General features: G+C 35.6%; 2 protein-coding genes across 8 annotated transcripts; one reads left to right on the top strand and one right to left on the bottom strand.

Annotated features, from left to right (window-relative positions):
* Nucleotides 1-3,730: 3,730 nt before the first annotated feature.
* Nucleotides 3,731-9,103, top strand: LOC145898919 (sentrin-specific protease 1-like). Of its 3 annotated transcripts, none has more exons than XM_082987601.1 (12): nucleotides 3,731-3,930; nucleotides 4,221-4,299; nucleotides 4,367-4,436; nucleotides 4,545-4,775; nucleotides 4,923-4,996; nucleotides 5,051-5,133; nucleotides 5,439-5,556; nucleotides 5,673-5,850; nucleotides 6,249-6,380; nucleotides 6,685-6,891; nucleotides 7,983-8,306; nucleotides 8,428-9,103. In XM_082987601.1, the coding sequence occupies exons 1-12, from the start codon at nucleotides 3,855-3,857 to the stop codon at nucleotides 8,587-8,589; spliced, it is 1,734 nt and encodes a 577-aa protein (XP_082843727.1). In that variant the 5' UTR covers nucleotides 3,731-3,854; the 3' UTR covers nucleotides 8,590-9,103. The 3 variants fall into 3 exon arrangements, with proteins under 3 accessions (XP_082843727.1, XP_082843735.1, XP_082843718.1); XM_082987609.1 differs by having other exon boundaries at nucleotides 5,042-5,133; nucleotides 8,142-8,306; XM_082987592.1 differs by having other exon boundaries at nucleotides 5,042-5,133.
* A 149-nt stretch (nucleotides 9,104-9,252) lies between these two features.
* Nucleotides 9,253-23,570, bottom strand: LOC145898893 (kelch-like protein 12). Of its 5 annotated transcripts, none has more exons than XM_082987571.1 (12): nucleotides 23,313-23,444; nucleotides 23,139-23,262; nucleotides 22,394-22,547; nucleotides 21,889-22,106; nucleotides 21,234-21,377; nucleotides 21,070-21,175; nucleotides 20,609-20,700; nucleotides 20,144-20,324; nucleotides 19,605-19,745; nucleotides 10,870-11,028; nucleotides 10,519-10,660; nucleotides 9,253-10,191 (listed from the first exon to the last, which is right to left on the bottom strand). In XM_082987571.1, the coding sequence occupies exons 1-12, from the start codon at nucleotides 23,372-23,374 to the stop codon at nucleotides 10,077-10,079; spliced, it is 1,638 nt and encodes a 545-aa protein (XP_082843697.1). In that variant the 5' UTR covers nucleotides 23,375-23,444; the 3' UTR covers nucleotides 9,253-10,076. The 5 variants fall into 5 exon arrangements, with proteins under 5 accessions (XP_082843697.1, XP_082843690.1, XP_082843671.1 ...); XM_082987564.1 differs by lacking the exons at nucleotides 19,605-19,745; nucleotides 20,144-20,324; nucleotides 20,609-20,700; ... (4 more) ...; nucleotides 23,139-23,262; nucleotides 23,313-23,444 and adding exons at nucleotides 11,433-11,573; nucleotides 11,942-12,122; nucleotides 12,606-12,697; ... (4 more) ...; nucleotides 15,651-15,774; nucleotides 15,825-16,012 and having other exon boundaries at nucleotides 9,577-10,191; XM_082987545.1 differs by lacking the exons at nucleotides 9,253-10,191; nucleotides 10,519-10,660; nucleotides 10,870-11,028 and adding exons at nucleotides 15,857-16,442; nucleotides 16,511-16,650 and having other exon boundaries at nucleotides 23,313-23,524.
* Between the last annotated feature and the right edge of the window lie 249 nt (nucleotides 23,571-23,819).

Genomic DNA, 23,819 nt, shown 5'->3' with positions numbered 1-23,819 from the left:
CGCCGATACTCTGCAGATGTCCTCGGCTTGTTCAGTCTGCGAAATATGTACAAGGGTTAGAATGTGTTTTAATGTTAAAATAGTTTAATGGACAATGATGGAAATGTATTCAAACAATGGCAACAAGGTATCATGCAACCTCTGTTGACCTAAGGCGAATTCCAATAAAGCGCGGTGCCAAGAGAAAGTTTAGGTTTCTCAGTAAACAAAGCGCAGTCTGCAATCAAGGACATACGTTATATAAGTTCATGTCCATAACTAACAGTTTACCTTATCCTTCTGTTGCACGAATATTCAAATTTCACGCCCAATAAACCCCCTATATGTTTCTCAACAACTCACCACACATTCCCCACCCTCTCCATCCACGCATTCCGTCACCCTGCACCTCTCACAACCTCGTTTGTAAAGTCTCTGGAGGTTTAGAAGGGCCATGAACTGTTGGAGGATCCCCAAATTATTTTGGTCGACGACGTTCATGCAGGAGTTGATGAAGTAGTTGCCGTTGATCACAGAACCTAAACCCAAGCAGAGGTGTATGTGTCGTAACACGGAATTCGTTGTTAAAAAGACTCTGAGCAGACTCATACTCCACCCACCTCACGGGCGGGCAATGGGGATTACCCCAAATTGTGCGTGGTATGGTTAACGTCGTTTTACACGTTTATAGAAAATGCCAATCTTTACGAATCAAACAAAGCAACGCATTTCCCAAAAGTATTTTTAAAAACAGTTAAAACATACGACGCATGTAATGCCGGGGATTTTCCCAATCCAATTTACCTTCGACGTGTGTTAATCACTGCTACAGAAAACCACACGTATTTGGGTATTAAGTTGCAATTACCGGTCTGTACATGGGAATGTATTTACCTCCAATTGCGATGTATCTGGTTACTGTATCCAGGTGGCGTCCACAAGCTGCCCCACTCACCCTCGAGTATACGTAAGATATGTTTGAGAGGGTAACCCCCTGCTCCACTTGGTAGACCTGCAAACAATCTTAGTGATAGGATACATATGTTATAAGCATTGTCGCAAAATTATTAAAAGGCTTTAAAACCAAAACATATGTTATAAGCATTGTCGCAAAATGCAAGCGTCTTTATGCATTGGGTATACTTTTGTAAATAATCAGATCAAGTTATGAAGAATAAAAAAAGTTTCGGTTTTTGAAGCCGTTTAATAACCAGTGTGCATTTTAAGTCTAAACAAACTAAAGAATTTCTAAAATTATTTACCGTCACGTGAGACACGTGGTATCTGTTGATTGGTTCAGCGAACGAATTTCCGGTGTAAGTTTCAACTATTTGTCCGTCCACAAGATTCACCTCTGTCTTTTCGTCCACGGAGAACGCCAACGCTAAAAAACAAGGCGCTCATATCACCACATCATATTGTTTCTATGTCAGTTATTTTCCCAATGCCCTCATGGGACTTAGCTTCCGAAAGAATTCCTATTTTTTATGTAACATCACCAACCTCAACCCCTACTTACCGTTATTGCCCCTGCAGTAAGCGATTTGCTCGTGCTCCAGTCGGCATTTGCACGCCGTTGTCGTGAATACCGATGCAGCGACCAGAGTCGCGCAAATGAAGAAAAACCTCTCGCTTCTAAGCATTTTTGTAACGAGTTGTAATAACGTATGATTTCTATGTAATAAAACTGTTCAAACTTCAAAAGAAACAATAATTAGTCACATGGCTTCTGTTGCTGATTTCAATCTCGTTAAAAAACGTGCGGCAACTAACAGAACGTTTTGCACCAGTCCAGCAGAATATTCAGGTTATAGCAAATGTGCTTGAAAAGGACGCCGGTAGTCTACAGAATTTCTGAGTCCAAATAAATCCACCTCATCCAAAGAATAAAAAAACACAACTTTCGAGATGTAGTTTAAGACATCTCTTGACCGATTACACAGAGTTGGGCCAACTTGTTGTCCTTATATAACCCCGACTCACTAAGGAGAAGGGATCTGTACTCGAAACACGTGATAATCAGAGGCGGGAGCGGGTATTAATCAACATTTCCAACTCCTCTCAACAATTACTTCACCGGGATCTGGATCAACACCTACTGTTGCTGGGGAATACCCACAGCTGTATGTAAATCATTGTCACATGTAATATCGTTGAGTCAGTGGCCTTATTATTCTTCCCATGTAAAGTTTATTCACAAAAAGTGACATTGACTTTCCAACCTTTCGCTTGACAAATCTTTTTGCTTAAGTTAACGATCTCTATGGGAAACTGATAATTTTAATTCTTTACCATACTAATTAAAACTTTCTACAAGAAACCAACTGTCGAGCTACAAAATGTGTTTAGAATTTTTTTCTTATATTTACATGGTTTATTAAAAACGTCGCAGCTGAAAGCATTATTACTTCGGCGCTAGATTGTTGGCTTGGTTTGGTAACAGGGTTATTTTTTGTTGCCGCTTGATTACCTGCATTTACACAAAATCTTTTTCGGTCCACTGACACACTTTTGATCCGTCCGATTGTACGAAAGGAGCGCAAAGTTCATGAACAAAATCATAAAAGGGCAGAAAAATTGGAAAACTCACAGACCAGAATAACTTGTCATCTCTCTGTAAATAATAGAAAGTTTGTGTTGACTTTGAGACAGGACTTCTCAAACCCCAAAAAATGTGTAAATGCCTTCGACCTCATCAACAAACAAATTCGACTCCTGGCAAAAACAACTTTAAAGAGCGGAATAGCGAAAAGCTCATATTCAACCAAAGTTGTTCAACGACCCAAAATAACATTTGGCGATCCATAGATTGTATACAACTCACATCACAGCAGAGGTTTCCTTGTAGTAGGAAATGTTGCATTTGTTGCAAGAATTTTTAAAGCTTGATATCAGGTTTTGACGAATAACCTTTTGACGTTCTGGCGGCTGCTTGCTGGTGGGAATTGCAAAGTTGCACCTGGAAATCTTAACATCTCCATCGCTTGTAATCCGCCCTGAGAATATTCTATCATTAAAAACACATTCTACAAAACGCACTTTTTTAAATTTGACTGAATGATAATTCGCACTTAATTATGCTTGAGGTTTGCTGACTTGGCAGCCCAGGCAATGCAGCCAAGCTGGATCACCCACTTTTTTCTGACAAGCCGGAGCAAAAAAAAAATCAAGCACCCGGTGAGTTTTGAACTCATAACCTTCAGTGGTTCCAGGGGGGTATATTGTGGCCTAGGTACACTGATGCGCAAGCGCACAACTTGCCAGGCAATCTTTACATATACGTAGGGGATCTCTACCACCGTATCAGATAACGCAGTAATATTTCATTAATGATGCTTGATTTGATCGGAGAATTTAACGATAAACGATGACAACAATTTATTGCTTGTATGATAAATGCTGCGCAATATTTCTATATGAAAGGACGAATGCGTTTTTACTTCAGAAAACAGCGACTGACAAAATAGTTAAAAAACACAAATTATACCAAAAATTACAGAAAAACGCTTGAAAACTGGGTTGTTTTTAACGTAGAAATAGCTTCTATAATCGCATAGACGGCTGGCACAAATAAAAACTTACTACACGAAGGGCCATTGTTTGTTGAGAAGACTAGTTTAATTTATGGAAAATAATGAAACATTCGTAGTTTTATCAGAAAAATCTGAATGTTACAAAATAAAATATAATCGTAAATTTTTTTTTAGGTCAACTTAAAAATTCTTCGTGAAACACTGGTATGTACCAGCTTTGTGGTGGCGGGATTAGAAAATGGTGCTAATTGTTTGGTTACAGAAAATAATTGGATCATAAATAAACGTTATTATTGATGAAAACGTCGACTACGCCCTTGTTTAAAGGTTCAGACAGCCAACATGGCCGAGTATTTATCCAAGAAACCTGTAAAGCTATTTGCTCAACAAGAAAACAGAAAAAAAATTCTCCAAACAGGTATAACTAGATTGGCAACCAAGCATAATTGTTAGGCTTACGTTCAAATTAATTTTTGTTATGTACGTTTTAAGTGTAGAACACAGGCCCCATGGTTTGTGACAAAAATGTCATTAAAAAGTGCCGGTTGCAGCTCAGTAGCGTCCTCTCTAAAAACCCATTGTAGGCTTCGTAGGCATTGAGTCTAGGCATTGACAGCCTACAATGACATTTTAGAGGCACCCGCTCAGTAGTCTTGTTTTAATCAGAATTACTTAAATTTCTTGTTTTCCAATCCTTTGTTTTCACAGAAACTTCCAGTAAGTTCGACAGAAGTGTTTCTGGAAGCATGTTGCCTTCCCAGTCTTATGGAAGAAATGCAAAAAACAGGTTTATATTGTGAACACTTGCATGTGAATATATTGGATACTTTCTTTAACTGTGTTTCTGTGATTAGGTCTTCGACCATGTTTGACAAACTCTTCCGACATTCACCAAGCAAGTACACAAATCGTGTTTCAAAACATGTAGGTTTAAACCAAACAACAATATATAGCTTGAAATACAGAAATATAGTCTGATTGAAGTAAGCTTTCAAGAATTTTTTATTATTGGTATTTTCAAATTCTTTTTAGCCATACAAGCGACGAAACCGAATGAATGAAATCGAGCGTTGTACCAACATACAGCAGAGAGACCAGTACAGACTTCTCATTGCACAGTACAGCAACAAATCGCTTGCAGAGACAGCAAGTATATTTTGCAAACCAACACCAATTTCCAAAGCTCAACAATCAAGTAAAAGACCTGAAAAAACTCCATTTATTGATTTATCTGGGACACCAACGCCCCCTAATGGTGAAGTGGTAGGTGCAACTTGCTGTACTAAACCAAGCTAGAGTTACGTACATAAAAACGATTGCAAAATACATTTGTTTTAAAGTTAAAAAGAAATCCTCTTTTTTTTAGCATGCAACATCAGTTCGAACTTATGACGTTCTTTTAATCACCAGATTCCAAAAACTACTGTCCACCCTTTAACTCTTCAAAGCAGCTTACATTACAAAACAAGCACATCAACCTCAAGGTACAAATAATTGCTATCTCAATTCTTTTGTGATACAACAATTAGTTTTTTTAGGACACCCATGAAATCATTACCTGTGCCCTTGCTGCAGTCAAGATTTGAGTCGAAGATGTCATCTGAGGCCACAGTTAAAACACGTATGTGGGCAGCATGGTATCAGTAGTATGTCAATATATGTATGTAACCACAGCAATTCAGAAATATCCTTGTCACAACGGGAAAAACAACATTTATATGTTTGTTTTTTATCTTATTCCTCAAACATCTTTCGACTAGCATTATTAAATTGATATAACTGGCCTATCACAGTGTTAATGATCCTTGTTGTTTTACCATGTTATCTTTGGTGCTCAAACACACATTACCCTGATTTGTAAAAATCTTTAAAATGTTTCATGAAGACCTGCATCCCCTTTGAAACTCTATTTAATTTTGTGTGCAGCTTTATCCAAACACCCACCAGCCACAAGCATGCAGACACCCAAGGCTTCGAATAATTCCCCGATCGATTGGTTCTCCCCAAAAAGTCCATACCTAGCCAAGAACTTTGTCACAGACCTGTAAGTCTTCTGTTATTGAAATGTAACTTACAATATATCAATGTCCACCTGTTGATTGTGATGCTGGAACAAAATCAAATACTTGTAAATGAGGGAAAACTTGAACATTTGTGCAGGGTGAACACGTATAGTCGTCGGGAACGTGAACGAAAGAGAATTCTTGCTGAGGAAGAAACTAGAGCTCGCCTCCTCCATGAGAAGAGACAAATTAAGGAGGAACTCCTCGCTCAGCTCCTGGAGGAAAGGTTAAAGGTCACACCAAAGGAGCCAGATGTTGTGGAAGAATTATCAGAGGTTGCAACTTTTACTTAACTATTGTGTTTGTGTGTACAATCCTCATATTAAATTGTTGGGAGCCTTCTAGTTGTGTCGACAACAACCAGTAACCAAACACATCGATGACAATTTAAAACTACATTAGGCCTATATATTAAAATACGATGGTGCGTTGATTGTAAGCATTTATTTATTCTTTTATCTTAGTCGAAACACAAGCAACTGGAAGTCATCATATTGTAATTCTGGCCACAGATTTTAGTGGATTTATTGATAAAAACTATTTGTTGTTTTTCACAAGAAAAACGTCAGATTCATAATTCACCAAATTGACTGCCGTTATTTTGCCATCTCAGCACCAAATCTCTTCATCAATGCACAATATCCGGCAACTTTTTAACATACCTTCGTTGTAGGAAGTTGAGAGTAAGGTTGATGATGCTTTGGTCCCTTTTCCTCCCCATCAAATGTTGGTTGAAGCTTTTAACATCAGCATTACGAGGGAACACATGGCGACGTTAAGTGGTCTCAACTGGTTGAATGACGAGGTGGGTGAAAGTTTTCCTCATGGGGAATAACCTTAATGGAGGTTTAGAAATGTCACATTTTGTTGCATCCTGAAGAAGGCTGCTGCATAGCAACCAAAACGTTGACACTTACAACTATTTTTGCCAGATGATACCCAACCAGTACCAACATAGTGGGTAATAGGCCATTGTACTTAACTCTGCTTAATGTAGTAACATTGTATGGTTGGACAAGCAGTTTCAATCCAAATAAACTTCACAAGTTATGGGAATAAAATTTCATCTGTGGTTGTCTTGTAAATCACTGACCTTACTTTCCTTGAAGGTCATCAATTTCTACATGGAGTTAATAGTGGAAAGATCAAAGAAGATTGACAACCTTCCCACAGCTCATGCGATGAACACGTTTTTCTACCCCAAGTTGACCAAGCAAGGTTACAAGTCTGTGAGAAGATGGACGAAAAAAGTTGACATCTTTTCGAAGTCCCTTGTTCTGTTTCCTATTCATTTGGGCGTACATTGGACGTTGGCAGTAAGTTATGTGTTGTAATTTAGTGCGGCTGAACTCAATGTGTTGTTATATGTCCACTGTATAAATCCACTGTCTGTGCTGTTTTATGTGGATCAGAAATCACCAAAACCCTTCCAACTAAGAACACTAACAACGGTTTTACTCATAACTCTGAGAATAATCAGACTGTCCCATTGTGTTGAAAACATAGACTTATGAGACGTTTAGACAAAAATTATGCCATTATCGATTTAAAATGGCGTAGTTAACTCCACAGTTACTTAGAACTGGCCTGTCTGACGTCCCAGATCATAGATAACTTGCAACTAATCGTTGGCTTTCAACTTTCAACTTAATAGAGCTTGACAAGCTGATATTTGGTTACAACTTTATTTATGCCATGAGATTTTTTAGAGCAACATATATGGTAGTGCATTATGCAATGCAGAAGTATTATCATGCTTTCGCATTGCAAGGCAGGAGATCCCCTAACTGTTTTTTTTTTGTGTCATTTGTCTGTCATTGACCCATTTTTTTAAAAATGTCACAAAAATTAAAAGCCGTTTCGGACACAATGTCCTAAAGGAAATTGGCTGGTAGATTATTAAAGTTGTTTACATTTTTGCGAACGAAAATATTATACCGTTAATGACCAAAATAAATTGAAAATGTCCTAAATTTTTGCTGGCATTTCGGTCATTTGACAGAAATTTTTTAGTGAAAAAAAACCCAGTCCCCTAAGTATGTGAAGGTCGCCTGGCAAGTTCCATAACCATCAAAGAGACTCAATAACCGCTCAGGCCATCGAGACACTGTTAAATATCTCAGAAACACTTCAAGTTATTTACACAAGCAACAAATTGTTGTCATCGTTTCTCGTTAAATTCTTTTATCAAATCAAGCATCATTAATGAAATATTACTTCGTTATCTGATACGGTGGTAGAGATCCCCTATGTATATGTGAAGGTCACCTGGCAAGTTTTGCGCTTGCGCACCAGTATACCTTGGCCACAATATACCCCCGTGAAACCACTGAGCTCCTGTAGCTCAGTTGGTAGAGCTTTGGGCCTGCTTAGCCCAGGGTAGTGAGTTCAAACCTTGATTTTTCAGATCTCGCTCCGACTTGTGGATGATCCAGCTTGGCTGCAATGCCTTGACTGTGAAGCCTGTGAACGTAGTGTATTATATTTAGTATATTACATTTGTTACAAACTGGTAAACCTTTGCCTTGTCTGCATTCCAACTCGCACAGTAACTCATAATTTAAAGGTGGCAGATTTCCGGTGTAAGGAACTTCGTTATTACGACTCGATGGGAGGTTCAAACACTGAATGTCTTTCAACACTAAGAGATTATTTAGCGAGCGAACATTTGGACAAGAAGAAAAACAGTTACGTGGTGACGGATTGGAAAACCATCAGCAGTTCGCCACAGGTGCGCTTTTGTAAGATTATAGAGGGTGTCTAGTTTATTTTGAACATATTTAGGTTGTTGCATTTTAACCATGTATTTTTGCTCCAAGCAGGTATATTTTACATGATTCAATTTCGCGCAGGAAATACCTCAGCAGATGAACGGTTCCGACTGCGGGGTATTCACCTGCACTTTCGCTGAATTCATCAGCCGTGATTCTCCACTGAACTTTACTCAGTCCAATATGCCTCTACTGCGCAGGACAATGGTTTGGGAGATATTGAATCGAACCCTCACAAGATGACAAGTTGTCAAAATGTAATTTACACATTTTCACTTGTGCTTCTTTGTTCTACTTTTGCATAGCAACTAACTAACCTGTATGTTGTTGAAACCAAATCGGGCGGTCGGTAAAACACTGGCCTCACTGTCTGTTGCTATGTTTGTTATGGGAATATTTAAGCGTGATTTGGTTTTGGCGAAAACATTTTTGTTGGCTAATTTTGAATATTATTTTTGTGTTTATTTATGATAACTGTGTTTGATGTGAGAAGATAAATAACCTTAAACCAGGGGTTTTACATAACGTAACATAACCTTAATCGTTTTAATGATTCCCAGACAAAAATTTGAAAAACACGTATGGATAAATGGGAGAACGTTGTCTTGTCTTTTTTGACAAGAATTTTGCTATATTGGTACAAATTGTCGGCATTGGCCTGGAATGTGAGACGGAGTCCACGTTTATTTTCACCGCAACGAGTTTTTTCTCCTGTCTTTGGCGTTGCTGGCAATACAATCATACGTTACAAACTTCACTATACAGCTCGGTCTTCTTCCGTTCCAACACCACGGATATTGGTTGTTTACCACGGAATCACAAGTACACATTCCCTCTGTCAGGGGTTCGTAAAACTTTTTCAGCTCATGGCACACATGCATAGTCTAAAGTCGGACATGGCTAATAGCTGTAGAAGAATCTGGCACTTGGCTAGGCATAAACGCACGCTAACAGGCGATCGTAAACTCCTGAAGCACAAACGAGTGAACCAGAAGCAATAAATGCGACTAAAAATGGAAATAATTCTCCATTATTTTGATGTTTGGTCGCTGCAGTTCACAGTTTAAGCTTTGGGAAACTGACGATGATTATGGTAACTTACATAAGCGAAGTCGATTTTTCAAAATAAAATCTGCTGACGAAAATCAGAGGTTTGTTGCTTCACTACATACACAAACTAAAGTAATTTGTTGTCGCAGACAAATAAACAATGTTCAACCGATGCTCAGATTCCTCTACAGCTGTTAAGCGAGTCCAAAATGAAATCATTTTTATTTTCACTATACAACGTACTTGAACATGAAACACAAAACAGTTTGGGCACCGATAAAACCATAAGGGTTATCGAGTCAGGCGCCCATGTGAAGGTGATTTCCTCACGGAGAATCACAGTTTGCCACAGGATCGCAGCTAGTTGCACTGGGGATGAACGATTGCAACCGACTGCTTTGGACGTTATATAGCGTGGAGTAACACTTGATAAAGCACATGTGAAAACAAGATTCGCAAAAGGCACACATGCATTGAACATAATGCACAACCTGACCTATTGTAGTATTGGTATTTATATATACGTAGCAGAATCACAATGAAATAATTCAGAAAGCGTTGCAAAGAAAACAATCGGTTAAGTTGCATAAAACGATATTTTATACAAAACTTTTATTTGAGCATTTTTGTCCGTGAGCAGTCTCAGTTAAATATCAACTACTCCCAAATATGGAAACATATTAAACAGCAACAACAGTCGCACAGTCAACTGGTTTGTCAAGATCAAAAGCATGTGTCCAGACATCTGAGGTTTGATCGTAAACTTCAACTGATGTGAGTCCTTCACCCCAGCTCCTATAAAACAAACATGATACAGTTTCATGAATCAGGCAAACAACAAACACAGGCAAGTTTTTCTACAACATTTTTCTCAAAATAAATTTATAAGTTAACAAAAACAAACCAACGTACACCCGCAGACCCCTTCACCACTAAACCAAACCACAAATAAAACCTTGTATAACGCAAAGTGTTTTAAATTTAATCTTAACAAACATTTTATGCAAGTTGTTAATCAAGTATAACAACGTATATCCCACTTGTCCCAGTTACTCAACATTTACATTTTCACATAAAACGGGAAACAGTGGAATATAGTGACGTCATAATAGTAATTCTTACCCCCATCCACCCACAACATAAATCCTCCCATCAATAACACAAGCAGAGTGACGGCAACGAGGTTTTAGGAGAGGAGAAACATATTTCCATTTGTTGACTCTAGGTTCGTATTCTTCAACTGTTTGCAGGAAGCCCCAACCTCCTGTCAGATTTAAAGTAAAACTTTTTATTGTTTTTAGGTTGATACTTTATAGTTATATTTACCAGTTTTTATGTTTAGGATTCTTTTCAGGAAACTTTATATTTATCACGTGATACATTCACCAGTGACGAATATGAATTTGTATTTTATAAAACTTACTTTAAAAACCACTTATTGTTAATTTTATTGCTTAACTTTTCACCACTAACCAATTGCATAGATCTTCCCTTCAATTTCTTCACATTGTAAACTACTTCTTCTTTCATTGAGAGAAGCGATTTTTGTGGAGGTTCCAACACGAATATCGCGGAATTCACATGATTGTAGGGATTGTCCGTCATTACATCCGCCCACAGAAAACAAAACATCTGAAGAAATTTTTAATCGCTCGAGTTAATATTTATTGTGACATCATATTACGATTATGTTGTGCGGTACGATCTGGGTTTCTTAACGTACAAATAAGCAATCAGCTTTAAATCGAGGTTTTAATTGAAAGTAATCAATATTATGGTTGATATTCATGCAATAAAGAACTATCAAATAAAGATGGAATATTTCCTGCATTTCTGTTAAGTTTAAAGTCGGCGTTTCACAACATTTTTATGTCCAAGAGTGAATATTGTTGGGGCAAAAAGTTTAAATTTACTGATTATTTAAATTTGTGGTTTCTTGGTATTTATGTCGTTGTTTTAAATGGATGTCAATTATTTGGACCTGAATCCAGTAATGAGAATAATCTTCACAGAAATAAATCCAGATACATTCTTACTGTCAATTGAAACCATTCCATGTGCAAATCTTGGTTGTAACATGTTGAAACCACTTTTCCATCTGTCTTCATGCACGGAGTAAACAAGACATGATGAAAATGGTCCATGGTTTTCATAACCCCCGGTGAGATACAAGTAATCTAAATTTGTTTGTATTTTGTGGAAACAAGGTTTTCCACAAAAGTGATAATTGTTGATAACAGAGGTATTCAAGGAATATTTGTTGCATGTTTTTAAAAAAAATGTTGAAAGTTTTGCTGTTTAAACCATTTGCAAATTAGTGTTAATAATATATAAAAAAAATGGTCAATATGATCTAGTCAGGGCTGAATCCATAACATAATAAGAGTGATTTGGGTGCTAGTCAAGAAGATAGTCATACACCACACAAAGGCATACTAGTGAGAACGAAAATCAATTTTTACAAAACCTTTTTGTGTGTTGGCTATGAAGTGCTGTAACAGCCACTGATTTAGTGATAAACACTTTCTGAAATAACAAGACCAACCTTCAACAACAGCAGATGCACCACAACTTCGACCTTCCAACAAATCAGCAATTTTTACCCAGTTTTTACTTTCCTCCAAATTCAACATCTCACAACTTTGTGTTGGAACATCTCCACCCATTACATAAACATTTTCACCAAATTTGGCTGAAGTTGAGTTCACTCTGTCTGTGATCATTTTCTAAACAAATTTGGATGATGATTAATAACACATTAGGACAAAGTGATTCACATGTTTCACTAAATAACAGAAATATCTATCCTAAAACAATTAAAATACCCAGAAAAGATGAAAAACTCAAGGCATTGGCTGAAACATATTTTGTTAAGACTGAGATGTTTACATGTTAACACTTGTATAGGGTATATTTGCATAAATTATTTTCCTGTGACAAAATTTAACAAAAAAACAAATCGGTGGCTTATACGGTAAAGATATTAGAACAGCAATGGTTTAGGTTGTGTTCGTTCTGCTTGTGATATTTTCATTAAATTGTTAGAAATGTGTGACAAGTTTTGCAGTAAATAATGGCTGTTACTTGTCATTTGCTGTTTTGCTAACTTTACATCAAATTTTGTATCACTTGTAAATAAAAAGAGCATCAAGCAAAATACTTGATAGGTTAAATGAGCAACACCATATGTCAGCAAGCAATGTACATACTGGGTAATGTTCATGTTGTTTTGTGGTAACATTCCATTTCACACAATCTCGTTTTGATTTATTGCCACCAATGAGAAGAAATCCTGACAAATCTGCAACATAAACATTGCTTGCTACGATTATGAAAAATATATTCTAATGGTATTAAAAAGTTTTTTGATTCAGGCAAAGTTGTTACTTTGTAAATACCAACATTGAATTTGTGTTAAACAGACCACAGTTAAAGATTTAATTATAAAAAGAACAGATTTTGCAGTGAAATCTGTTTTCAGAACACATATTTCCAATATTAGATTCCATTTATAAATGTTAGGTGGGAAATGATATGGAGCTTAAAGTTATGGGAGTACAAATGCTACAAGGGTGGTGTAAATATGGCAGAAGTAACATATTGCTGTGAATGTGACATAAAATAACCAAATCTTGCACCTTTTTTAACAGGAGTTGCTTTTCCACTTGTTCCTGGTTTTTCAAAGTTCGTTGATAAAACATCCATGACTGCACGACAACATTCAAAATTACTTCTCACAAGTGGCTGAAAAACAATAAAATATTTCAGTTCACGGCAAGGAAATCAATTTAAACCAAATTTACTTCATTTTTAACTGTGGTTGCAACAAACTGAGTGGAAATAGATGAAAGATCAAGTTGTGAGAAAAGATTTACAAACAAATCCTCTCGATGGGAAGGATTGAAATTGACCCATCGAACTATTCCAGTAAAAACAGCTTCTTCCATCTAACAGTAAAAACTGTTTTAACTTCACAAAAAGAAAACATGTCGAGCGACAATTCTTTGGCGTGACACAAGTGAAACTTCAATGTCAATTTCAAATATTACTATAAAAACTTTGTGTCAATGCTTCTATTTTTGGAAAACATGTTTCGCTTTATAAAGCATCATCAGTACTTAGGCAAACAAATAAACTATTCATATATACAGAAAAAAACATAAAAAGAATGAATTATAACTAGTAAACTACCCATTTGTTTTTCTGTTTGATGATTGCAGACATATCACCAACATCAAGTTGCATGAAATCATCATGTTGTACAACTGTTGCAATGTTATCAACAATCATTTGGTTTGTTTTCTTTTCTACATCAGCAAGATTGTATCGAGTAGCATAAGCTCTTAGCTTCAAACAGTTGTCGGTTGAAATCATTTCAAGGATGACTCGACAACAAAATGACTTCAACTCTGAAAGTGTGAATTAAACACAGTGTTGTCTGTCTCACTTCTCTATTAATTACAAATAATTTGTTTTGTCCCAGGTTTATGGGAAAATGTAGCACTCAGTACAAAGATATTAATATCCCTCTAGCATAGTGACAATAGTTAAACACAAAAATATTGATTACACCTAATAATTGGGAAATTGTTGTGGTTGGCACAAATAAAATGATATACATGTAGAATGTATATATTAGAATAATCATTTTTAACACATTAACACCAGTGAAGATTAAAACTTGCAATGTTTACATACCTTCCATCTGTGTATAATCAGCATCTTCCAACACTTCCAACACATTTTTCTCTGTTACTTCAATATCACCAGTGTAAATATAATCCAATACACTTTCCAGTCTTTTTGGTGGAATATTTACAACCTTGATAAAATCGCTGTATTTTTCGCTCATCTAAAAGAAAACAATTTTAACAAATCACAACAAACACAACTCAATCTGATGTTAAGAACTACGGAAAAGTGACAAGTTTATTGGTTCAGAAATATATACATCAGTCTGGTACAACAGAAAACAAAAATAAGCACAAGGGCCATTGCACAAAAAATAAATTTCATGGGTTGCATTGTAGCATAGTTGGATTGTAGGCTGGATTGTTTTCACTAAATATTACAGTAACGATGATGAGTGATATCTGTTTATACAGAATGTATTTGATATGAAATCAAAAATTTATTCTGTGTCGAATGCATGTTTTTAGTTCAATGCAAGTTATTTCAGAAATATTACTGCGGGCCACACTGAAAGGTTTGGCAAGCCATGAGCCATATGTGGTGGTGGTCTGGTTTACATTAAAGAAGGGTTACACACATGGGCGTATCCAGGGGGGGGTCCGAGGGGTCCGGACCCCCCCCCTTTTGTGAAATATTTTGGTGTTTTTTGATAACTAAACAAACGCCACTGTATTTTTTTGTCAAAATCCGCGTGAAAACCAGAAATTTTCTTTGACGTTGACCTGAAAACCGCATCGTTCTTGCATTCGCCATTGTTTCCAAACAGGGAGCATCGTTACTGAACACTTGGCATTCTTCCCAAACATGTTGCATTGTTACGAAACAAAGGTAATTTTTCGTCAGTTTACGGACGAAACGTCGTTTTTCAGTGGCCACGTTGTAATGACAAGCGGTTTACTTGCGTGAAAGTCAATTAGTTTAGTTGTTAAACTTTGAAAGCAGTAGTTATAAAACTACGGCGCAAGCACTATACGGCAAAACCTCGCATCGAGTGTCCCATAGCGTTATGCAATTGCGCAAGCCAGAAAGCCACCGTTTATATGACGATTGGCGCGAACACCGGCGTTCGTATTTTGCGATTCTCGCCCATAATTAACCTTAGTTTATACCTAAAAATCGGGGAATTCCCTAAAAAATTTGGACACCCCCTTTAAAAATTCCTGGATACGCCCCTGGTTACACACCATATGGCATGTATGTATCTGATGTGGCAAGACATCATTTGAAAACGACATGCGTCAAATATTATGGTATGTTAATCAAATATTAGTGCTATACTGATGCATATATGTTAGCATTTGTGTTTAGTGTTGTTGCACAAAATTATGTAATTCATCAAACTCATGATTCATTATTCCCCAAAATTTTCATGTATATTTCAAAATTTCAAAAAAAGCCTCACCAATAAATTCAAGTGACATAACGGTATCGTTATAATTGACAAAAAGATACCATTAATGTGTTATTTAAAGATCATATCTTAACTGTGTTAATAAAGACTGGTGACAATACAAAGGCAAAACTTGAAAGATTCATTATATTTTTGCGTTACCAACACTTACCTCAACACCTAGTAAAGCATTAAAATAATCTGACATAGAACAAACAACACCATCATGAATTGAATAGTTTTCTCCTTGGGAACAAAGCGTTCTGTTGCAAAATCGTTTTGTTTCTTTTCTGTCACTAAAATAGCAATAGTTTTACTTTAGTAAATCACCATAAATTAAACTTACTTGTTTAAAAATTCCATCACTTTCTGGTTGTGCAAGTTTATTTCTTCTTGTGTTCGCTTCATGATGAAGACAAAAAGTTAAACTGACAGTCAATGAAATACCAAATGTTATTATAAGTTTATTATATTGAAGATGCGGTATTACCCCAATGCTCATGAAATGCGTAAATTTTATTCGAGTTTACCATTTTATGGGCTTTGTAACAGTAACGCACGCGAATACCGCCGCAGGCCTTTTCATCGTAACAGATTTGTTCGAGCTGTAGAAAAAGACTTTAACTGATTGTACTTTGACGGACAAAAATGATGCTGTTGCTGAACAGAAATCGAATAAACAGTCGCCTAAAGAGTCTAATGAGTTTAAAAAGAATGTCTCTGAGTTCCCGAAGTAACTGAACTCATGCGAATTTTTATGCCACTTCAACACCCTGCCAAACACAAAATCATCACAAACAGTTATCTTGTCAGTTGTCGCCCCAGGCGTATATTGTGGCAACACGCATGTGGCGACACTCCCGAGATGTTGAAGGTAGTCAATGAACAATTTGATGATCTTGAACGAAAAGGTGTTGTTCGTCCCAGTAGTTATTCTCCCTGGTCTTTTGCCATTCATGTTAACCTAAAGGTAAATGGCGAATTTGCGGTGATTATAGGAGGCTAAACCTAATAACGGGGCCTGATAAATACCCCATTCCATTTTTGGCTGATTTCGTCAATAATTTGAATGGCGCAACAATTGTTTCCAAGCTGGACCTCAAAAATGCGTATTTTCAAATTGCACTTGAAGAGGCTATCCCCAAAACAGCTGTTGTTTTTTCCGCATCGATCTATGAAATATTAGCGTTTGCCATTTGGTTTGTGTAATCATAGAATACTAAAACATGGAATGGAAACTTCGCTGAAAGTGCGCCGTCACGCATGAGTAACACTTGATGAAAAAAATGAAAAATGCATTGGGTTAAATGCGATTTTGGTGTTTTTTAGGGGCTTAAAAAACCATGCGCGCTTTTGCTGTTTGCAGGCAGTGGGAGTGTATATCGAGTAATATAATCAACTGCTATGCTTGTTGTGTAAAATCAACTACTTGCTTATTATGTTTTTTTCTAGGACAGTATCTCTGCACACAGTAATGCGGTTGTTTGGGAATATTTATTTTGCAAAAACAGGGCATTTGACAAACGATAGTATGACTGCTTTTTTCTGCGATTTCTGTATCTTGATGAAGATGGAGATGAAGGTATAAAATGAACCAAATTATTAAAATCAGTTGATATCATGAAATACCTCGCCAACACCATGTTCATACTGCTGAGTGCAAATGTTGTCAGTAAAGTCCAACACAAAACATCATTTTCGTGCATAATATGGGTTTCAAAAAGTTAAGCCTTGACAAAATATATTTTGATTGCTTGCAAATACTCAAGGGCAGTGGGAATGCTTCCAATATAAACCAACTATAATTTGTATATAAGTGTTGCATACGAGCAAATTCTGAAAACTTTCATCTTTTTCTTCAACATGACATGTTTCTCTCAGAAGCATTTTAATACATATCTAAATCAAATTCTGTTGTGTTTTCCTTTAAAACTAATCTGCGAGGAAAAAATTTTACTAGTGAAAAAGGTTATGAATATATTAGGGTCCAATATGGCTGAAACAAAAGGCAATTATGTTTAGTTCAACAAAACATTAGGCTACATATTTTCAACTGCGTCATGAGCATTCAACCAAGTGTTAAGATAAGAGTAAAAAAATATACTTCTGTTATTTGTGCAATAGTTTAACAAAAATAATTTCCATCAAATTCAAATTGTTTTCTTCTCAGGGATATTGGACTAATCAACACTTAAAGGCGAACTTTCGGACAAAATTGCCAATATACAACCAAATATTTACAATGAAATCAAATAGAAAACTCAGTGATGTGTGGGAAAAATGTATAAAGTAGATTACTAGTACAACAAAAGCAGGTTCATTAATATTCACAGAGCATCGGCTCATATGTGGCATGAATTGCTCAGAACCAATGGAATATAAAAAATGACACCATAATTTATTTGATTATGTCAATATTTTTTTTTACATAATTACCACTATTTATTTATTATTTGATATTATTTGCATAAAAGATGAAAAACGGCCAGATTTAAGTATGGTTAACCAAGTAAATACAATCTTTAAAATTAAACAGCAAAATTTGGCCCCATCTTATCTGGTTTACAAAGGCTACAATCTGACATTTTGGGCCAAAAACTACTTCGTGTAGTACTGCACTATCCATCCAACATATATCTTTACAAAAAGAGGAGTTATGAAACATTTTGATACATACCCAGTAATGACTGCAAAAATGTGACCTCTGGGTAGGACTGTTTTGTTCATATATTAGGTTTCTGAAACTCACGATTGCTTTTTAGGCAGATATGCAAATCTAAAACATTATGTCATCACTTGAATGACGTAATTACATGTCTTACGTCATCTTTGAGGTTGACGCGATGATGTATTAACATTTTTTTAGTCAGTAAGGTGACTTGTAACACACGGTTAAAAAGTGTATTATAGCGCGTCATAATCAAAATCATCCACATATTTTAAAAGATTAAGGATGAAACTACTTGAATTACATTTAAATAAATTCTTGTGATTACATTAACTCAGAGTTTTTCGCCGCCGAAAAACGCCAAAATCGCGTTTAACCCAATGCATTTTTCATTTTCCGTAAAGTGTTACTCATGCGTGACGAAAAGAGTTTCCATTCCATGTTTTAGTATTCTATGGTGTAATGCACCATAGACTTTCCAAAGGTTTATGGATCAAATGTTAGGTGGTCTACCGTTTGTTTACGTCTATCTTGGTGATATTCTAATTTCAAGCATCTTTACACCCGCGAGCAAACCGCTGACGCAACAACATTTTTCGTTGCTACCATTCAACTGCTGCTGTGCTTGTGTGTTTTTATTTGGTTTGGTACGGGATTGCGGTCTGGAGGTTAAATGCGCACATGTTAGTCTTGATGTGTGCCATGGATGCTAATCACTACGATTATTTTTGTTGTTGTTTTTAGAATACTGAGGATGCCGCAGGCGAAATATAGAAATTCAAAAACAACATCTAGCTTGGCTGATTAAGCAGAAAGTTTTTTGTATATTTTGCAAATTATCTACTGCTAAAACATCGATGTGTATTTGGTAGTGCAAGACCACGACCTAGACCATTACAGATTTGTTTTTAGAGCGGAGGGTCGAAATTTTTTTGGGAAATTTCCCAAATTTCCGCTGTAAATTAAGGTTAATTGTGGTCGAGCATTGCAAAATACGAACGCCAGTGTTGGCGCGCATCGTCACATAAACCGTGGCTTCCTGGCTTTTGCAATAGCATAACACTGTGGAACACTCTATGCGAGTTTTTGCGGTAGTGCTTGCGCCGTAGTTTCATTACCACGACTTTGAAAGAAATGTTTAAATATAGGTGTTATCTAAAAGGAATTAAATGTGGGCTTACGTTATCAAGAAAACATACAAATAAAAACTATCTTGTATGCAGTGGCCGTATCTCCTCTTTGCACATTTGCGAGCGCTAACAGTTGTTTTCAACATGCGTAATATAGGCAAAGTGTTCAACTACTAAACTGGTTTCCACCGAGATTTGGACAACAAATTATAGCATTATAACTGTCCGAAAAATAACCGCATCTAACGGCTTCATTAATTAGGTACCAAAACCGAACACCCCCCTCATATTTTTTCTAGATCCGCCACTGATCCAGATACATTCTTACTGTCAATTGAAGCCATTCCATGTTCATATCTTGGTTGTAACATGTCGAAACCACTTCTCCATCTGTCTTCTTGTACAGAATAACACAAAGTTGATGAAAATGCTCCTTGGTTTCCAAGACCCCCCGTGAGATACAAGTCATCTAAATTTGTTTGTAATTAGTGAAAACAAGGTTGTCCATAAAAGTAATAATTGTTGATAACCGAGGTACTCTAGGAATATTTGTTGCATGTTTTTAAAAAAAATGTTGAAAATTTTGCTGTTTAAACCATTTGGAAATCAGTGTTAGTAATATATTAAAAATGTTCAATTTTTTTTATCTAGTCAGGGCTGAATCCATAACATAATAAGAGTGATTTGGGTGCTAGTCAAGAAGATAGTCATAAACCACACAAACACATACTATTGGTGAATGAAAATCAATCTTTACAAAACCCTTATGTGTGTAGGCTATGAATTGTTGTGTGTGGGTTCACAAAACGTAATCCTGTAACAGCCCCTGGTTTAGTGATCAACAATTTCTGGAATAACAAGACCAACCTCCAACAACAGCAGATGCAGCAGAACTTCGACCTTCCAACAAATCAGCAATTTTTACCCAGTTTTTACTTTCCTCCAAATTCAACATCTCACAACTTTGTGTTGGAACATTTCCCCCCATTACATAAACATTTTCACCAAATTTGGCTGAAGTTGACTTCTCTCTGTCTGTGATCATTTTCTAAACAAATTTGGATGATGATTAATAACACATTAAGACAAAGTGATTCACAAGCTTCACTAAATAACATAAACATTTGTCCTAAAAAAATTAAAATACCCAGAAAACATGAAAAGTTACTTGTCATATGTTTCTGTAAATAATGGCTATATGTTATTTGCTGTTGTGCTAACTTTACGTCAAGTTTTTATATTACTTGTACATACAAAGAGCATCAAGCAAAATACTTGATAGGAAAATAAGTTAAATAAGCAAAACCATATGACAGCAAGAAATGTACATACTGGGTAATGTTCATGTTGTTTTGTGGTAACATTCCATTTCACACAATCTCGTTTTGATTTATCTCCACCAATGAGAAGAAATCCTGTCAAATCTGCAACATAAACATTGTTTGTTATGGTTTTCGCTTGTGAAAAATATATTCTTATGGTATTAAAAGTTTTTTGATTCAGGCAAAGTTGTTACTTTGTAAATACCAACATTGAATGTAGTTGGTATTTGCGTTAAATTGACTTCAGTTCAAGATTTAATTATAAAAAATAACATATTTTGTGGATGTGGTTTTGCAGTGAAATCTGTTTTCAGAACACATATTTCCAATATTAGATTCCATTTGCAAATGTTAGGTCGGAAATTAAAAGGAGCTTAAGTTATGGGAGTACAAATGCTACAAGGGTGGTGTAAATATGGTGGATGTAACATATTGCTGTGAACGTGACAATAAAATAAACAAATCTTGCACCTTTTTTAACAGAACTCGCTTTTCCACTTGTTCCTGGATTTTCAAAGTTTGTTGATAAAACATCCATGACTGCACGACAACATTCAAAATTACTTCTCACAAGAGGCTGAAAAATAATAAAATATTTCAGTTCATTGCTAGGAAATCAATTTAAACCAATTTACTTCATTTCTAACTGTGGTTGAAACAAACTGAGTGGAAATAGATGAAAGATCAAGTTGTGAGAAAAGATTCACAAACAAATCCTCTCGATGGGAAGGATTGAAATTGACCCATCGAACCATTCCAGTAAAAACAGCTTCTTCCATCTACATTCAACAAATAATATGTAATAACAAAGCAAGTTCATTTTCAAACAAGTCATAAAGAAGATAATGACATGAGTGTCTGCATTAAATACTAAATTAAAACCAAGAACATTAACAGAGAGGCAAAATGTCACACAGAAAGTTTAATCACTTCCAAAATAACTTGAAACAAATGTTTTGAGATAAGGTTGATGAAAAACAAACAGTTAAAAATCATAATCTCGCCCTGCCACATAATCTCCAAATAATGTTTGTTGCAAATATCACATCAATGCATGTTGCGATGCGGTGGCATGCCAATAAACCAACTCAGATATACAGCAAAGTACACTATTTTTTTCTACTGCTGTGAGACTAAATACGAACAAACAACATTTAGAACTGACAGCTGTGGATGGGGAAATGATGATGTGCTTACCCAACTTTTAAGCCCGACAACTTGCGTAGATAAACAAATAAACTATATACATGTATACAGGAAAAAAACATAAAGAAAATGAATCACAATTACCCCTTTGTTTTTCTGCTTGATGATTGCAGAAACATCACCAACATCAAGTTGCATGAAATCATCATGTTGTACAACTGTTGAAATGTTATCAACAATCATTTGGTTCGTTTTCTTTTCCACATCAGCAAGATTGTATCGAGTAGCATAAGCTCTTAGCTTCAAACAGTTGTCGGTTGAAATCATTTTAAGGATGACTCGACAACAAAATGACTTCAACTCTGAAAGTGTGAATAAAACACAGTGTTGTCTGTCTCACTTCTCTATTAATTACAAATAATTTGTTTTGTCCCAGGTTTATGGGAAAAAGTAGCACTCAGTACAAAGATATTAATATCTCTCTAGCATAGTGACAATAGTTAAACACAAAAATATTTATTACACCTAATAATTGGGAAATTGTCGTGGTTGGCACAAATAAAATGATATACATGTAGCATGTATATACTAGAATAAACTCTTAACACATTAATAACAGTGAAGATTAAAACTTGCAATGTTTACATACCTTCCATCTGTGTATAATCAGCATCTTCCAACACTTCCAACACATTTTTCTCTGTTACTTCAATATCACCAGTGTAAATATAATCCAATACACTTTCCAGTCTTTTTGGTGGAATATTGTCAACCTTGATGAAATCGCTGTATTTTTCGCGCATCTAAAAGAAAACAAAGTTAACAAATCACAACAAACACAACTCAATCTGATCTCAAGAACTATGGAAAAGTCACATCTTTATTGGTTCAGAAATATATACATCAGTGAAGTTTCTGCAAAGTCACAAGTATTCGTTGAGTGTTTACAATGGCTTCTCATTACTTCAGTGTTTTTTAGATGATAACTCCTTTTCTGTTTCTTATAGAAAACGCATGTACGCATTTGCATGTACGCATATGTATCTATACATGTATCTGTGCTCTCAAGTCGATGAATATATTCTTGATGATATACATGTTGTTTGTGATTCTTATACCTGACTAGTTTTTACGACAAGACAGTGAATATACTGTTTAACACAGTGACTGTTTAAGATAAAAAATACGGCACACTAACCAATAAATTTGAGTTACATAACAATATTGTTATTATTGACAAAAAATATCATTAATGTGACAATACAATACAAAATAAATGTTACTGAAATGATTTGTTATTTAAAGATCATATCTTAACTATGTAATTACAGACAGGTGACAATCAAAAAGGCGAAACTTAAGATTCATTATATTTCTACATAACAAACACTTACCTCAACACCAAGTAAAGCATTAAAATAATCTGACATAGAGCAAACAACAGCATCATGAATTGAATAGTTTTCTCCTTGGGAACAAAGTGTTCTGTTGCAAAATCGTTTTGTTTCTTTTCTGTCACTAAAACATCAATAGTTTTACTTTAGTAAATCAATATAAATTAAACTTACTTGTTTAAAAAGTTCATCACTTTCTGATGATGCAAGTTTATTTCTTCTTGTGTTCGCTTCATGATGGAGAGAAAAAGTTAAACTGACAGTGAATGGAACACCAACAGTTATCATAAGTTTGCAGATATGTAATGTGTTTGCAAAACAAAATAGTTTAGTCTACTTGTTTGGTTTAATTCAGGAACAAACCTAATTTCCAGCGTTCAAGGTTTTAAATGTTAAAAACTATAGAAGTGCAATAAAACGTCGGCCATTTATTTGTAAACCTTTGGTTTGGAACTGCTTTCATTTTTTGCAACATTTCTGTGAACGAAACTAAAATCTTGTCGGAGGGGAATACCCTCTTACCATGCTTGAGTGATCAGCAAGTAATATTTGATTTTTTTAGGTAAATTAATTTAAAATTTGTTTTACCCATTAAACATTAAATAACACACAAAATTCTAAACAAAATTATTGATGCATGTCAAACGTAAATGTTTTTATTTTTTTTATCAGAGCCATCAA

Source organism: Ascidia mentula, chromosome 1 (genome assembly GCF_947561715.1).
Source record: "Ascidia mentula chromosome 1, kaAscMent1.1, whole genome shotgun sequence".
Lineage (NCBI taxonomy): Eukaryota > Metazoa > Chordata > Ascidiacea > Phlebobranchia > Ascidiidae > Ascidia > Ascidia mentula.
Note: the sequence above shows the minus strand (reverse complement) of the source record. Positions and strands in the feature narration are given on the sequence as shown.

What these genes read in the sequence shown, in the direction of transcription:
- LOC145898919 (XM_082987592.1), top strand. Translation starts at nt 3,855, where the DNA reads ATGGCCGAGTATTTATCCAAGAAACCTGTAAAGCTATTTGCTCAACAA. An exon ending in CGCCCCCTAATGGTGAAGTG is followed by an intron (nt 4,776 to 4,922) that starts GTAGGTGCAACT and finishes TTTAATCACCAG; the next exon opens with ATTCCAAAAACTACTGTCCA. An exon ending in TCAACTGGTTGAATGACGAG is followed by an intron (nt 6,381 to 6,684) that starts GTGGGTGAAAGT and finishes CTTTCCTTGAAG; the next exon opens with GTCATCAATTTCTACATGGA.
- LOC145898893 (XM_082987545.1), bottom strand. Translation starts at nt 23,374, where the DNA reads ATGAAGCGAACACAAGAAGAAATAAACTTGCATCATCAGAAAGTGATG. An exon ending in TCAAGCAGAAAAACAAAGGG is followed by an intron (nt 21,378 to 21,888) that starts GTAATTGTGATT and finishes TGTTGAATGTAG; the next exon opens with ATGGAAGAAGCTGTTTTTAC. An exon ending in TGCATCTGCTGTTGTTGGAG is followed by an intron (nt 19,746 to 20,143) that starts GTTGGTCTTGTT and finishes AAACAAATTTAG; the next exon opens with ATGACTTGTATCTCACGGGG.